Source organism: Coturnix japonica, chromosome 6, assembly GCF_001577835.2.
Source record: "Coturnix japonica isolate 7356 chromosome 6, Coturnix japonica 2.1, whole genome shotgun sequence".
In the NCBI taxonomy this organism is placed as follows: Eukaryota; Metazoa; Chordata; class Aves; order Galliformes; family Phasianidae; genus Coturnix; species Coturnix japonica.
Window position 1 is genome coordinate 22,734,466 of NC_029521.1, and position 15,596 is coordinate 22,750,061.

Consider the following 15,596-nt stretch of genomic DNA (forward strand, 5'->3'; position numbering starts at 1 on the left):
TACCAAAGTCTCACATATCTTTGAAATAATATTAATTTTAAAGTACAGTATTTTCCTTCTCTTCTCCACCTGTGTTATGCTGTGTTCTTTGCTGATGGTTGTTTTCTAAACCTCCTTCAGTTTGCAGCATGAACATGAGCCAGCTCCTGAGAACCAAAAATTGAAACTACTTTGGTGCTGCAGTGTTTGTGTTGCCACGGTTTCATCAGAACCCTTAAAACTAAAAAAAAAAAGAAAAGAAAAGAAAAGCAATATTTCTTAGTGAAAACAAATACTGGTGTTTTATTTGCATTTCTGGTTTCAGAATAAAATGGAAATACTCCTTTGGGGTTTGTTGTCATGCTGAGGGCTTTTTGTCTCCTGACTTAAGTAAGGTCAAACACAGGTAATCTGGTTTATGCACTGTAAGTTGACTTGCATCCCTTGCTGATACCATTACTCTAAGGTGCTAGTCAGTGATGGGAGTGGATAAAGACCTTAATACCCAATTACTAAGTACTGAGATCACCAACAGATTCTTTGTAGTATGTAAATATTTGCTAATAATATTTATGACTTTTGTTCCAAGTATCCAAACGGGTTTGACGTGGGTGGGTGAATGCTGTCACCCATAGAAAAACAGGGTCAGTGACAACTGAAAGGCTGCCAGGGCTCGCCCTTGCCCTTGGCCATGCTTGGGAGTGAACAAAGGGCTGGAGCCCTGTGTTTCATGGACCGATGGGGCTGCACCTCTGCGTGGGCCCACCTTGCCCACACACTGATATGTGTGTGTGTGCTTTCATCAATCAGAACTGTGCTTTAGAGGTGATGGTAGTAGGTATGTTCTTAGTATACTTTTAGAAGTGGTTAAATGTGGATTAACAGTTCATTCTTCATAATGCACAAGCTCCTAGGTGAGATGGAAAGGACTGTTTCTTCTCTGTCCATCTGGAAACCTGTGCTGCTGCTGCTGCTCTGTGAGGTGATCTCTGCTTGCAGATCCTTATCCTTTGCAGAAGCCCTCAATGCTGCAAGGGAATGAATGCAGCTTCAGAAAGTGTGCAGCTCAATGAGCTGAAGCTCTGCAGAAGTTCTGCTGCTGTGGTCATCCCTGGTGGTGGATAGGAGGGTGCTTCCTGCAAGTTTTAATTTGCCTTCTATCAAAGAGCAGAATAAAGTAAAATTGAGAAAAAAATTGAAAAATCAATGTCAGATCCATCTCTGCCATTCAGTGGGGCTGTGAGAGCAGCTGTTCCCACATGCTGTGGGAGCTGCTCTCCCTGGGAGTTCTGCTGGGCTCCATCCCTTAGCTGCAGGAGGCTGCTGCTCCTATGCTATGGCATAGAAACAAGTGAGGTGGTTCAGGTTCGGTGTTCAGGTTCTTTGGGCACATCCATTACCAGTGTGTGGAAGTTTAATTTAATGCAGCTGCTGAAAAACAGCTTAAACCAAGAGAGGCTCAGGCCCAGTTTTATGATGTTTGTTCTTGAACTTCGTAGTATTGAAGGTGAAAGAAAAACAGAGGAAGAGTGGGTGTGAGGTAGCACTGACAAGCTTTTCAAGTCTAGTAAGTACAGAAGTTAACTAATTGCAGCTCTACAAATGATTTAATTTATTAGCTGGTCTGGTGCTTTTACTCAGTTTAAGGAGATGATTTTCTAAATAGCCTCAGAAAAGGTTGCCATGCAGTGGCTCTACACCTTTTGGCAGGGCAGTCACCCTGTGTGCTCAGGCTGAGGTGGCAGCCCCAGCTGCAGTTCAGTTCAGTGTCAATTGAAAATATATTCATGCATTTATATATGTAAGCCAACCTTGCATGCAAGCAAAATGTAACTCAACTTTAAATTAGAACCGTCTGGTAAATTGTAGTGTGTCAGGTACTTATTCACAGAATCACACGGGTTGGAAGGGAACTCAAGAGATCGAGTCCAACCTATCTGCTAAGGCAGGTACCCTGTAATAGGTTGCAACTAAAAATAAGCAAATAAATAAAAGGAGGAAATACAAATACCAAGAGGAAGATCTGCTTTCAAAGGAACAATTACAGGGAGAAGGGAACAACAAACCAGTGTGATATCTGCGGATGACTGACCTCATTCTCTTTAAATGAGCTTTTAGGGACGCTTTTTATAATCTATATTTTTTGGGTGAAGTGTGAGTTGAGCTGTTTGAATATTCGTGCTGACTATAATGCTGTATGGTGTAAATGTGCAAAAATCATGCTTTAGATTTAATGCAGAAATACAAGAACCCGGGTTCAGATAGACTCCAGGTTTGTATTTAGAAGAAGCTTACACTTGCCACCACCAAGTCTCCTTAATGTGGTGTCTGGGAGGAGACGATGACTATTTCATTAGCTTACGCTGTTTAAAAGCAGAAGGGCTTAAACTAAACACATGGTGCTGGGTTCGAATATTCAGTCTGGGGTTCAAATATTCAATCTGCTGCCAGCGTGGGCTGTGGTGTGACCATCACCTGTGCCCGCACTGTGCTGGCAGAGGCAGCCAAGACAATACAGTGTGCAAGAGGAGTATGTCCTACCCACTACTCACTGTGGCCTTACACGCATTGGCTGGCACAAATGGGAGGAGGTGGCAGAGGCAGAAGGCCGGGGTGACAGCATGGCTGGGAAGGCAGGAGGTGTGACTGCTCTTTTTTTTTTTTAATGCAAATCCCGCCTTGTGTCAATTTAAGGCTGTAATCTGACAGTTTGACTTCCTCAAGTACTGAATTAGTATATCTTACTGAAATCTTGCTACCTAATGCTAACTGCCTAAGGGGAATGGCTTCAAGCTAAAAGAGGGGAAATTCAGGTTCTATGTTAGGAAAAAACTCTTTACTCAGAGGGAGGTGAGGACTTGGCACAGGCTGCCCTGAGATGTCACAGGGTGCCCCAACCCTGGAAGTGCTCGGGTTGGATGGTGCCCTGGGCTCTGCTCTGATGGGTGGCACCCAGCCCAGGGCATGGGTTGGAGCATGACGATCCGTAAGATCCCTCCCAGCCCAAGCCATTCTATGATTACCTAGTATTTTTGGTTCCACCAATTATCATTAGAGAATGCTCATGTATGAATGTACAGCTTATTCTTCTTACCAGTGCGTAAAGCGAGACTGATAAATGAAATCTAAGCTTCATGCAACAGAAGAGCCAATGCAATCTGCCAACTTGCTGTCAGATGTTCTGATCAAAAAGCTTTTTTTTTTTTTAAAAAAAAAAAAAAAGAGGGTGAAGGAAATAAATGGGCTTTGAGGTGTTATCCAAGTATTTTCTTGTCCTAGAACAGATGTTACAGAACAGATATTACTCAATAATATATTGTTGCTAAAATCTGTAGGAGAGAGGATTGCAAACTGAGTTCCTAATGTCACATGGTGATGATGGTGGCCTTCATCTCAGCCCACGTTCCCCCACCTATTTTTCTGTTCCTCTTAACCATTCTTTTGTATTCCTTCTGCCAGCTCCCTTGCGTAGCTGACTGTGCTGGTTCAAGCCAAGTCTTTGATTCAGACTGGAACCTGCCTGATTCACAAAGAGGCTGGAACTGAGATCAAGAGACACCCAGCTCGCTTCCAACAAGTCTCCTGGCAGACAAGATACCGGGGCGGGGGGTGGGGAAAGAGCAGACTGTTCCTTAAAAACAAGCAGGCAAGAAATAGCGAGAGCAGAATAACACAGTGTGCTCCTTAGAAGAAGTGCTCAGATGTGGTCTCATCTAACCCGAGTGCTCAGACCCAAAATCAGTCCTTGCAGTTAGTTATGGGGTGTGCGTGCTGTTGGTTTGCAGTGCTGGAAGCTCTACCAGATGGGTTGCACTGCATAGAGAAAATGGGGATGACTGAATGCAGCCATAAAAAGTCAGGCTAAAAGGTAGGTTAATGATTCGTTGCTAGGCAGTCTAATGATTTACTCACTTTTCTGTTGCTGTCTTTCTGTTATGGTAATATTTATTCTTTTATGTGTTCTGTATGTTATGAAGAATATATTAAGTCAGTTCTTTCTTGGGTGTTCTTTGGCAAGAAATTTTCCTTGTGTTTGGTCTCTTGCTCTCCTTTTTTTTTTTTTCTTAAGTGCTCCATGTTTCTCTGACCTCATTATTATTTTTGAGCTGCTTCTGTGATTTGACATTGAAAAAAGTTCTTCCAACAAAAGCAGCACAGCATGTTACTCAGACTTTACAAAGTGTCAGATGGGCACGATCGGGACTTAATCTTGCAGCCTACAAGGCACAGATCCAAGTTATTTCAATTAATTGGCAGCTTTTATTAAATAAAGCTTCGAAGTAGAGAGATGCGTATCCTCCTGACAAAGGTGCAGTGCTCTACTTTCTGCAGCCCAGTCGCAGGTAGAAAATACAGAAACTGGGGCTGCTATATGAGGTATATGAGGTATGTATGTGCTATGTGAGGGTATCAAAGGATGCGACCATTTTTCTTTGAATACCTTGTCAGTCCTGTGCTGAGAAGGAGGTACAGATCCTCAGATCCCCAGAAGCAGAGCATGTTTTAACAAATGACCCTCTTTGGGAAAAAATAAATAAAAAAATAAAAATCAGAGCAAGATACAAATAAATAATAAAAGAATGGCTGATTTGTTTGAAAGTTTTCCAGCCAAACAGTAGGGGTTATGCAAGAGTCAGCCTGGACCCAACAGAGAAGGCATTGAACCAGGTCTAATAGGAACAACTGGACCCAGTACCCATATTATGTTCAGCAATGGAGTTTTTTTGTAGTACAAGGACTTTAATGTTGAAATCTTAACATCCAGTCTGGAGGGAAAAGGGAAAAAAATGAAGTCCAACACAATTAGAAAATCTCTTTTGTGGATTTTAAGTATTGCCAGCCACATTTGTGTCTTTTCACAGATGAATGGGCTTTTCTGTCACTGTAAGGCTGCATTGTAAAGTAACGGACTTGAACTAATTGTGTCCTGTAAACCTATTTAGAATAATCATAATAATAATAAAAGTTCTTTGAAGCTCAGACATGCGTGTAAGTTGTTCCTGCCAACTAAATGGGTTGGTGGTTGGGCAGCACTTTGCCACTCAGAGTTAACAGGAGTCAGGAGCGTTATAGGAAAAGCAGTTGGATAACACAACTCCTGGGTAGGGTATCTATGGAGGAGCTGCAGATGGTCACCAGTACAAGTGAGGTGCTCGCCACCTGCATTTCTGGTTATTTTGGTTATCAGGAGGTGCTGGAAGGTCTGTTCCAACCCAGTGAGACAGTTATTTCCATGAGGATGGAGAACAGGCCCAATCTTCAGCTCTTTGTACCTTCTGGCATCATGAGAACCTGTATTTTCCCGTGATGATCTTTCTCCTGTCACTTAAACCCCAGTATTTTTCTGGGGAAAAACCATAATCCATTGTTGTTGAGCTGTGTTGGCGTCTCTGAATGCTCTCCCAAGAGTTTCCTCCTTCCGCATCAGTGCTCTTAGCTGCAAAAGACAACGGTTCATTCTTTAGCAAACCTTAGCTCATTTTGTACCTCCGCTTATAGCACGTTGCCCTAAGCAGAGAATAAATGAGAAGACGTGAAGTAGTCTGTGATAAGAAAAGATCATACACTGAAAGAGGTTATTTTTCCCAAACCCAGCCTTGCCTTCTCCCCAGCATCCCTAAATCAGTCTTGCGATCAGGCCCTGGTATTCAGCCAGGAAGTGAATGGGCTCAGGCTGTGGGGAAGCAGCAAACCAAAAGCGTATCCATATCAAAGCCATCCCAGTTTATTCCCAGGGCACGTCACAGGCAGGAAAGCTTGGGCTGCCGGAGCTACTTTAATGGAATCCTCTCAAATGTTTTCATCTTGAAGAAGCAGGAGGTTTTAGCTGACCCGCTTCAGATGCCCCACATCAGTTTGTTGCTCACACAGTATCTCAAAGAGCAGCTGCAGTGACCCGAAGGAAGGATGCTTTGAGCCACTAACAGGAAGGTATCAGTTGAACCACATCACTTAATGCTTCTCGACTGGCAGTGTTCCTTCCCGTTTGGATGTTTTGTAAATTGTTTATATACTAAATACTTTTGCATGCAAATATTCTTATATTAAATACATTATTGAATGTAGGTATTTGCATGTTAAAATGTATTTTCATAATATGCTATGTCCTCCTACAAATCTTGCTTCTCTTTGTTCTTCAAACCTGAGAAAACCTTCCTCTCAGTACGTGTTTGAGAAATGGTGTTTCTGAACCTGACTCTGTGTGAAAATGTGAGTGTCTGATTTTCTGCTTTTGATGCACTTTCGGTTTGTGTTTGCTTATCAGTTGGTTGTTTTTGGTTTTCTTTTTAAAGGTGTTTTATACGTATCTTTCTACTAAGATATGAAAACTTTGGGGATTTTTGTTACTAAAGTAATGAGCTTTGGCGAGAATCCTCACTTACAAGTGCACACGTTTCCCTAAGCTGAAGCAATGGGATGCTTTGGAAATGCTGTCATTGAGGAATTCCTTTGCTGGAGTTGGGAGATGAGCTCTGAGCGGATGTTGAGGACAGGCCCTGCCTTCTGGATGTGCTGTGTTAAAGCCAAATGTGTCAAGGAGGAGAGCTGTAGAAAAAAAAAAAACAGGGGCTGAGGTGAATGTGGTGTAAAATGAGATTTTGTCACAAAATACCTAATGCACATTTTGGACATTGTTGTTTTAAATGTTCTGCTCTTTTTATCTTGCAGGTGAGGACTCCCATCTGCAGAGCTGAAGCATGAGTACCGATGCCAGTCAGGTGGTGATCACTTCTCCCCCTGCAGCCACAATGCCCCACAAGGAGAGGTACTTCGACCGCATCAACGAGAATGACCCCGAGTACCTCCGGGAGAGGAACATGTCTCCAGACCTGCGACAGGACTTCAACATGATGGAGCAGAGGAAGAGGGTCACTCAGATACTGCAGAGCCCTGTGAGTAGGATTAAGGGGGGATGACAACTACAGAGTGCTATCTTTTAGATTCCTCTTTATGTTCTTGAGGTTTAAGAAAAGAAAGCTATATCATGTTAGCTAGAATAATTCTGGAATGTCTTATAAGGAGAGTCACTAAGCAGATTATCCAACATTTTGTTTGCTTCGCTTCTTGTCTGTGAACAAATGCTGGTGTGTTGTTTTGTTTTTTTTCTCCTGGTGCTTTTATAATCTTACGCTTCATTACTGTATTACAAAAAGATCTGACTGGCTGAAGGGTACTTAATTAAAACTTAGGCTCAAGGAAGAGAGTAAAGGAGTCATCGGTCAAATAGGAACAAATTAGGGTGTTAGATGGAGTTCTGCACTCTGGTTTTGAATATGAACTTACCATTTGCATCAGGAATGCTTTAATTAAGTTTTTAATGTTGGCTAAGATCATTTAAAAGCTAGAATATGTTCTCTTGTTCTTGGGGGCAATCATACCCATATAAGGCCTTAATGGTTCTATGTATGCACTTACCCACTGGTTGCATAAGTTCAGTGCTTGTGTAGGCTACGTGTAATACTTTAATATAGGGGTGGTTCAATAGTTTTAATTTATATTTTAATGTATATATTGTGTGAATTTCACCTGATGAATGCTTTGGAAAGCAAAACTGGCGCCTGAGTGGTCTGAAGCTATAGGGAGTATACGAGGGTGGGCCTTTGGGGTGGGGACTATAAGGTGAGCAACAAGGACAACGGGACTTGGAAGGGGTTAAGCAGCTTTGCAGATCCTTTTCTGTTCAGTTCTCCTGTAAGTTGGGGTGTTTCTCATGTCATTTTTCTGAAGCTTTTCCATATGTAATGAGATTGCAAACAGCTGTTAGTAATCACCCTATTATAGTCATCCATGAATAACAGGATTGTTTGCTAAAGTGTTGTCGTGGAGTGCCTCTCGGATCTGTGGGTTGCTCTGGGTATAATGTGAACCTGTTGACTAAGGAATTTATGACTTTCAAGTTGATTTGTGCAAGTTTATTTCTGCAGCCAACCCCTATACTATAAAGAAAATACTCCAAGGAGGTATTGCATAATGCTTTAATCATGATAAAATTACATTAAACACTCGATTGTAAAATGTGATCAGTCTGCTCCTTCCTCTTAAAATACTCACATTATAAGTAGCCAGGGCTCACAGCAAGGACTAGGTATTTATCCTGTTTAAATAGGGCAAGATAAAAATAAGTTATAGAGGTAGTGTTTAAGTTTGTGGTGTTCTTTGGTTCTTCTGATAGAAGTACTGAATCGGGTGGGCATAAGTATTTGCTCAGAGTTTTGGGGGACCCTATGCCAGGTTTGTCAAATGTAATAAATAGCTCTTTGCCACAGTCTCTGGTATTCTGGAGGCGCAATGTCAGCATGCAGGTTTTAGGAAGGGATGAAGAGGTGCTACCTCTGAGCCTGGGTAAGTGCTTTAACAGACAGCAGGAGGATTCAGTCAGGCAGTTCTGGGTGTGCTGCTGAGCACAAGCTCAGCACAGCACTGTTTGGAGATGCCAGTAGGTTGCAAGTTGTGCAAGGGGCTGGTTGTCCAAATAAGCCAGAGGCCTGCTGGCTGCATGGCCATTCTCTTCTGAGTGGGAGAAGATGAGAACATGGAACACAGAGCAAGGCATGGACAGATGGAAGCTGAGCTACCAGCTTCTTTCTCCTTTTGCTGGCTTTTCTTGAAACAGAAGACATGGAGTAACCCTGCTCTGATTCCTCGTGTGAGGAAATAAAGGCACTTTTAGTACAACATCTGGGACTGAATGTCCATCAAACAAATTTCATAACTGATTTGGGGGTAGAAACTGCATTACTTCTTCCAGCGGCTGGCTGCAATGTGGCATAGCGTTCTTGAGTCAGGACTGAAAATGATTATCAGATGAAAAATGATTATCTTCTCTCTTATGAATACTTATTTATTTATTTATTTATTGAAAGTATCAAAAAGCATTTCTTTTGTTTCTTTTCCACATAACAGGAGCCCAGGATTGTATTGTGCACAGTGTCTGTGTTCTATAGCTGCAGAATTGCATAGCATTACAAGTTTGCATAAAGCTTTAGCAGGAACTAGTTTGGTGTTTTGGAAGAGGGGGAAGAGGTCATCAGACATTTTCTTACTGGTGAATATTCAACTTGCCTTACATGTGCATATGTGTATTCAGATTGGAGGTTTAGTTGTTGGCTCATCATAATTATGTATCTGTGACTGTGTAAGTATATGTTACAAAGATAATAACTTTATGTCATAAAAATATGCAACCATGTATGGGCTCAAGATGAACTTGTGTGAACACATACTTTCTCCAAGCAAAGAACTATGCTATAAAGCTAAAGGGTTAATCGCTACCATCTATGAGGAAGCTTAGATACTCATATTGTATTAACAAGCTTTTTTCCTTTCTTTCAAGTAGGAAAATCTACATCCCTTAGCAAGAAAATATATATTAGAGAATATATTTCAGGAACCACTCTGTACTCTGTGCAGAGCATGTCACTGCAAGGGCTACAGCCATGACCAGACACCCTCAGACATCAAACTGCTTCATCTCTCTGATGTGCCATTTGATGCACACATTGATGTGCAGCCTGGCTACTCCCCTCTGATGTGCTATTTCCCTTTCCTAAATTAAATCATTTAAAAGCTACACTCATTACCTCTGATGTTTTCTAATGTTTGTAATAAGCCTTAAACAAATCAGTAAGACTGATTTGTTCTGTTAACACTGCCCATGAAGAATTTCCTGACATTATCAGTGGTTTCTCAGACATGTTTACTTGATGCTCCCTGTAACCTGTGCACATCTGAAAGCCTGGACGATCTGACAGGACCTGTGTGTTTGTTGTTCTATGTTAAGTAAGTACAAAGCAATGACATTCAGATAGGTTTGTGGAGCCTGGTAACGCTCAGAAGTACCACTGGACATAAAGTTGCATGATTTTGATTTCATTAATGTCTGCAGGTTCAGAGCACTGGGGTATTACATCATTCTTTTCATAGGAAAAAATATTTCTTTGCAATAGATGAATTTCTCTGTTTTCTGTGGTTCTGATACACTTCAGCTGTAATATAACCAAAACAGGAAATGCTTTCTTTTTTCTTTTTTAATTTTCTATCTCACATCTATAATTAAAAACACTTTTGTCTTTATAAGCTAAACAGCTGTATATTGCTTGTTCTATGGAGTAACTAACTTCTTAATGAGTAAACATCCTTATTTGATGTATTATCCAAATGCCAATTTAAGCTTTGGTATGCGAGTCTGGCCTTCCTTTCTATCTGGTACTTCTTGGGTATGCTCACCATGGTGACTGAAATCTATAGAAGCCATGGCTGCCCTGTTATTCCAGGGCAGTCTTCTGTGTCTTTGTCCATGATACATGCAGGTGTAGGAGCCTGTTTGGTTTTAGCCTGAAAGGAAGCTAGCCTGTGGGATCTCCCAATGCTTTGCTTTAACTCTGTGTTGGCTGTGACAGTGCTGATTGGTTCTGTGCAACACTGGAGGGCGATTGGTACAGTGATGCTTCATCACTGCTGTTACATAATGGCAATAATTCAGTTGTACCCAACTGTGTTGCTAAATTGGTTTTCTCATGCTTAGGCCAATTGTCCTCCTGTCCTTCCTGCCCACATGTGTGCATGTGCCCAGCCCCTGCCCCATCTGACTCAGTTTTGTTTTTTCCTGAGATTCACATTTGTCTGGCTTGTTTTGTTTTGTATCAGATGGACATTCAGTATTTTCACACCACCACTCCCCTACTGGGGCAGTTCATTTTCATGGAATATCCAAGTCCTTTCAGCTGCTCACTTATTTTGGCTTGTACTGCTCTTTCCCCATCCATTTAAAAGCCTTTCTGATCCTTTAGGAGCATTGCCTGTTGCTAGCATCCCATTCTATCCCTTTGGTCCCATCCTATGGGACCTCCTGCTGGAGCAGCCTCTCGTTCTGCAGCTCCCCCAGGTGGCTTCAAGCTCCTGACATCTGTATAACTTCCTGCTGGGGAACTGAACAATTGTCCCCTGCTCTACTCTCATCAAAATGGCTTTTTTAATCTTTGTTCTCCACTCTGTTACACTAGAAATTAAAATTACCTTTGACTTCTATTTTATTTCCATATTGCAGATTTAGCTTAGATTGAATTCAGGTTTTCAAATCTCTGTGGTTTCCACATTGAAAATATATATATATTTTTTTCCCATCCATATTTCTGATCTTTAATGTTGTTGACTTGTTTGAGTTGAAGTTTTTGTCTCCTTGGGAGGGGGTTGTTTGCAGATCCTGCTGTGATTTTGTCCCCACATCCTGTAGATCATTCAAATCATTATCAGTGAAGTCCATCCTCCTTTTGCTTGATGAATTTACATAGAATCATTACAGTTGGAAAAGACCTCTAAGATCATCTAATCCAAGCCCAGTCCATACTCACTGATATTGCTCACTATCCATGTCCCTCAGTGCCACATTTCCATTGTTCCTGAGCACTCCCAGGGACAGTGACTCCCCCACCTCCCTGGGCAGCCTGTGCCACTGCCTCACCCCTCTTTCTAAGAAGAAGTTTTTCCTCATATCCAACCTGAACTTCCCCAGCCACGATTCAAGACCATCATCTCCCATCCTATCACTGTTACCTGGGAGAAGAGTCTGACCTCACCTCACCGCAATGTTCATTCAGGGAGCTGTAGAGACCAATAATGTTTCCCCTGAGTCTTCTCTTCTCGAGGCTGAACAGTCCTAGTTCCCTGAGTGGCTCCACATAGGATTTGTGCTCCAGACCCTCCACAGCTTTGATTGTCCTTCTTTTGACACTCTCCAGGGCCTATGAGCCTTTTCTATGGCTCTATCAGTATTTGAAGTAATTAATTGTAAATAACACTCAATCAGACTTAACTCTGTAGGTAAGTGATATGGAGTTGTAAAATAAAATGCACTGTAATGAGATCCGTTTTTCTTCATTGGTTTTCTGAATTCTGTCCAATGAAAGACATCAAGTCACTCTGGGGAGTGGGAAGGAAGGGGGGCTTCCATTGCAGTGAAGAAAATGAGCAACAGTTGAAAGGAGCTCCTTATCTACATTCATTTTTTTAAGTCCTGGAGCATCTTCAGGCCACTCCACCAAGCCCACTTACGCACTTCATTGCAAGTGAAAATTGCAAAAGATCTACCAAATTCCCCATGCTTATTAATAATCCTATCTCTTAACAGAATGCCAAAGCCATTTTTTGTTTGTCCCCTCCTCCTCATAGAGCTAACAAACACTCCTGTTGCCCTTATCTTTCCCTTGCCAGCCGCAGCTCTTTGACGGTTTTTTGTGGGCAGCTCCACCCTCTTCCATCAGGGCACCTGCTGCTGTTGCAGGGCTGTGCAGGCTGCTGGAGGTACAGCTCTTCCTCCTAGGGCAGCCGCATGCACAGTGCTTGCTTTGCTTCTCGTCCGCTCACCCTCTGGAACAAAACATCAGTTAAGTTTTAAAGCTTTTTATCGCGGTAGTGATTGGGCTCAGAGGCTGTGTGCATGTGGGTGTGCTTGTACATAGAGAAGCTGAATTGTAGTCTTTTAAGAAAATACAGTTTGTGTGTGTGTGCTTTGATCAAAAACAGGAAAAAGAAGCTAAAACGGTTTCTTGTATTATTCTGCTGCTTTTAGGCATGCAGCAGGGCTGTTATTGAGTAGGGATCTTGCATATCTCGTCAAGCTATACGGGCTGAGGTATGAAACAGTTTGGGCTCTTACTATCCTTGATAGGAACATGTACTTTCTCCTCTTACAAGTTCGCAGTGGGCTGTTAGCAGGTGACCCGCAGCCATCCTCTTCTCTACTTACAGGGGAGTTCTTTTTCTCAGCATTTTGTTTCTAGAGTCATTAAGTGTCATCATGTACCTATGGAAATAGTAAGCAAAAAGGAAGATAATACTTATGGACTTGTACAATACTTAGGAGCCTGCCTACCTCTAAACATCCTCAGAGAGCTGTCCAACAAAACGTAGAAATTAATACGTTTTTGTAGTAAAAATATACATATAACAGAGAAATAGCAGTGCTGTGGGTTATTCTAGTTGTCTGCTTCTGTTGACTGAAGAAAAACAGTTAACCAGGACATACAAATGTTGCTTCAATTCTTAGAAGCCCCCATTTACACTGTCAGTTTATACTTGTGCTAAATGGAATTGAGTCAGAACTGAAGTTTGCAACCTCACCACTGAGTTTCAGAGAGCCTTTGCATGTGTAAGACAAGAGATTTTTGCACCTAAGCTGCTTGAGTTTGTGTGATATGAATTTGGAAGAGGACTGCATATATTTCTGGGGAATTAATTTTATGGTATTAGAAATAGGTTGAGCTAATTGTGTGATTAATGGCTTTATCGAAGAATGCTGTGCCTGGGCTGCAGGCCACGTGCCTACCTAACTTGGCCTGGAGGAGTGGCTGGAGTGTTAGAAACAGTGAAATTCCTGCAGTGCCGCATCCAGCTGAGCACGTGGCCCCTGCACCACCACAAAATGCACAGTGAGCTGCCATGTCTGCATGGCTCACAGCTCGTGCAGTGAGACAGAGCTGCCTTGTGTTTTGTTCATGAGTCACGGGGATGTTCGTGCTGTGGTGTGCAGTGGCTCTGAGGAGATGGGCAGCTCCTTCCCCCCAGCTGTCCCCATCCAGCTTCCACAGTGCAAACTGGGTGCTGTTCCAGCACAGAGAAACAAATCACAGAGCTGAAGCTCTTTATTGAGCAATGCTGAGCATACACAGCTGAGTAGCATAGTTTTTCATTCATCTGACAGTATGGTTTTTCCTTTGTCAGCGTTTTCTTGTCAAGTACTACATCTGAAATGGTAGTGACCTTTCCTCTTGAAAACTCACTGCTTTGTGCTGGAGCAGAATGTTTCTTTGCTTCTCAGTCACTGGTGGGCAGTGGCAGTTATGGTCCCTGGCAATCACCATTGGCTACAGGCTTACAACTAAATTTTGCAGTGTTGATGACAACCATCCAAGCTCTGCCAGTCAGCCAGTTCTCAGTCCACCTCACTGTCTGCTCATCTATCCCACACTTCCTAAGCTTACCTATGAGGATGTTATGGGAGACAGTGTGGAAAGCTTTGCTGGAATCAAGGTATACAACATCCACTGCTGTCCCCACATCTACCCAGCCAGTCATGACATAGAAAGCTACCAGCCTGGCCAAGCATGATTTCTTGTTTGTGAACCCATGTTGATTGCTCTTCTTCTTTTCCACTTGCTTGGCAATGACATCCAGAGCAAGTTGTGCCATCACCTTTCCAGGGACAGAGGTGAGGCTGACTGGCCTGTTGTTTCCCAGCTCCTTCTCCTTGCCCCTTTTTCAAGACTAGGGTGACACTGTCTATCCTCCAGCCTTCAGGCACTTCTCCTATTCTCCATGAGCTTTCCAAGATGACAGAGAGCAATTCGGCAGTTGCTTCTGCCAGCTCTCTCAGCACTCATGGGTGCATCCCATCAGTGCCCATGGATTTGTGTGCATTGAGTTTGCCTAGACAATCTCTGACCAGATCCTCTTTAACCACAGGGAAGTCTTCCCCTCCCCAGAGTCTTTCTCTTACCTCCAGGGCCTGGGGTTCTTGAAGGGCAGTCTTAGCAGTAAAGAGTGAAGCAAGGAAGAGTTAATGGAAACTATGGAAAAATACATAGAGTCATGTGTGACACTGAAGACTGCTGTCTGCCAGATATTATTGTTGTGCACTGGCTCGTAGATAAATAGCATATTTCATTGTATTTTATCCGTGTTTCAACTTATTAACATCTGCTTTGCCATTCATCCCAAGTCTGCCTATCTTCTACTTGCCCTGGATTATACCAATTTTCTGGTGTTCCTGAAATTACTTTTAAGGAAAGCTTGTTGTTCAGTTATCAACAGCTTTGTTAAACCACGAATCCTTACTTGTAGCATCCTTTGTGTGCAAGAGACACTACTGCATTAACACTGGATAACGACTCTGAGATGAGAAGAATGAAAGTAGTACAGGCAGCAGAATATTTTTAATAAAATAAACCTTTCCATCCAGAGTTGTCCAGAATACATTACACTATCTTTTTTTCCTGCAATAGACATTCCTCAGACAAGTTAAAAAGAGGAAAAAAAAGGAAAGTCTGGATACAACTAATAGGAATTTGCTGTGAATGTTTTTTGCAGATCCGTTCTATAGTCCTTGTTGAATTGAGAGTGATTTAATGTAACACAGATAACTGTTTTTCTCCATCTCCTCCCAAGCAAATACTGACATAAATTTCATGAATTCTGTCTTCTACATGATCCCTGTGAGACTACGAATGTGCAATTTCCTTATATACAGATTATAAACAAGAGTAAAGGAGTATTTCAGCCTTCCCGAGTGTGAGATGGCAGAATTTTTGTGCAGGGGCCTCTTTAAGGAACATTTAAGGAGTAATTGAATGTCTTGGAATGGCAGAGTCTGAAAATAAAGGCTAGGATTACTTGTGGATGAAATATATTGTCCAGTCACTGTCTCTGCTGTCTTAATAGATCACAGTAATAGAAGGAGAAAGTACCATAGAACTGCAGCCACGTGGTAAACCATTGGGAGAAAGGAGCACTAGGGCTGGAATGGCTGGTTCTGGCAGGTCTCTGAGAGCAGATTAATTGTGTTGTGAAGCTTAGGAACAATGTGAAGTAAGCTGCCACAAAATCTCTTGTTGTGAGGTGGT

At 42.3% G+C, this 15,596-nt stretch overlaps 1 protein-coding gene across 6 annotated transcripts in view; it reads left to right on the forward strand.

The window, feature by feature from the left end:
* The window catches only part of ADD3 (adducin 3), an 86,668-nt gene that overhangs the window by 55,503 nt on the left and 15,569 nt on the right, over nt 1-15,596 (forward strand). For 5 of the 6 annotated variants that reach the window (XM_015867162.2, XM_015867166.2, XM_015867165.2 and 2 more), the window contains one exon: nt 6,649-6,872. In XM_015867162.2, the coding sequence (XP_015722648.1) occupies nt 6,678-6,872 (195 nt within the window). In that variant the 5' untranslated portion in view covers nt 6,649-6,677. Of the gene's footprint in view, nt 1-3,646; nt 3,848-6,648; nt 6,873-15,596 lie in introns of those variants that run through there. The other variant, XM_015867164.2, reaches the window with a different exon arrangement.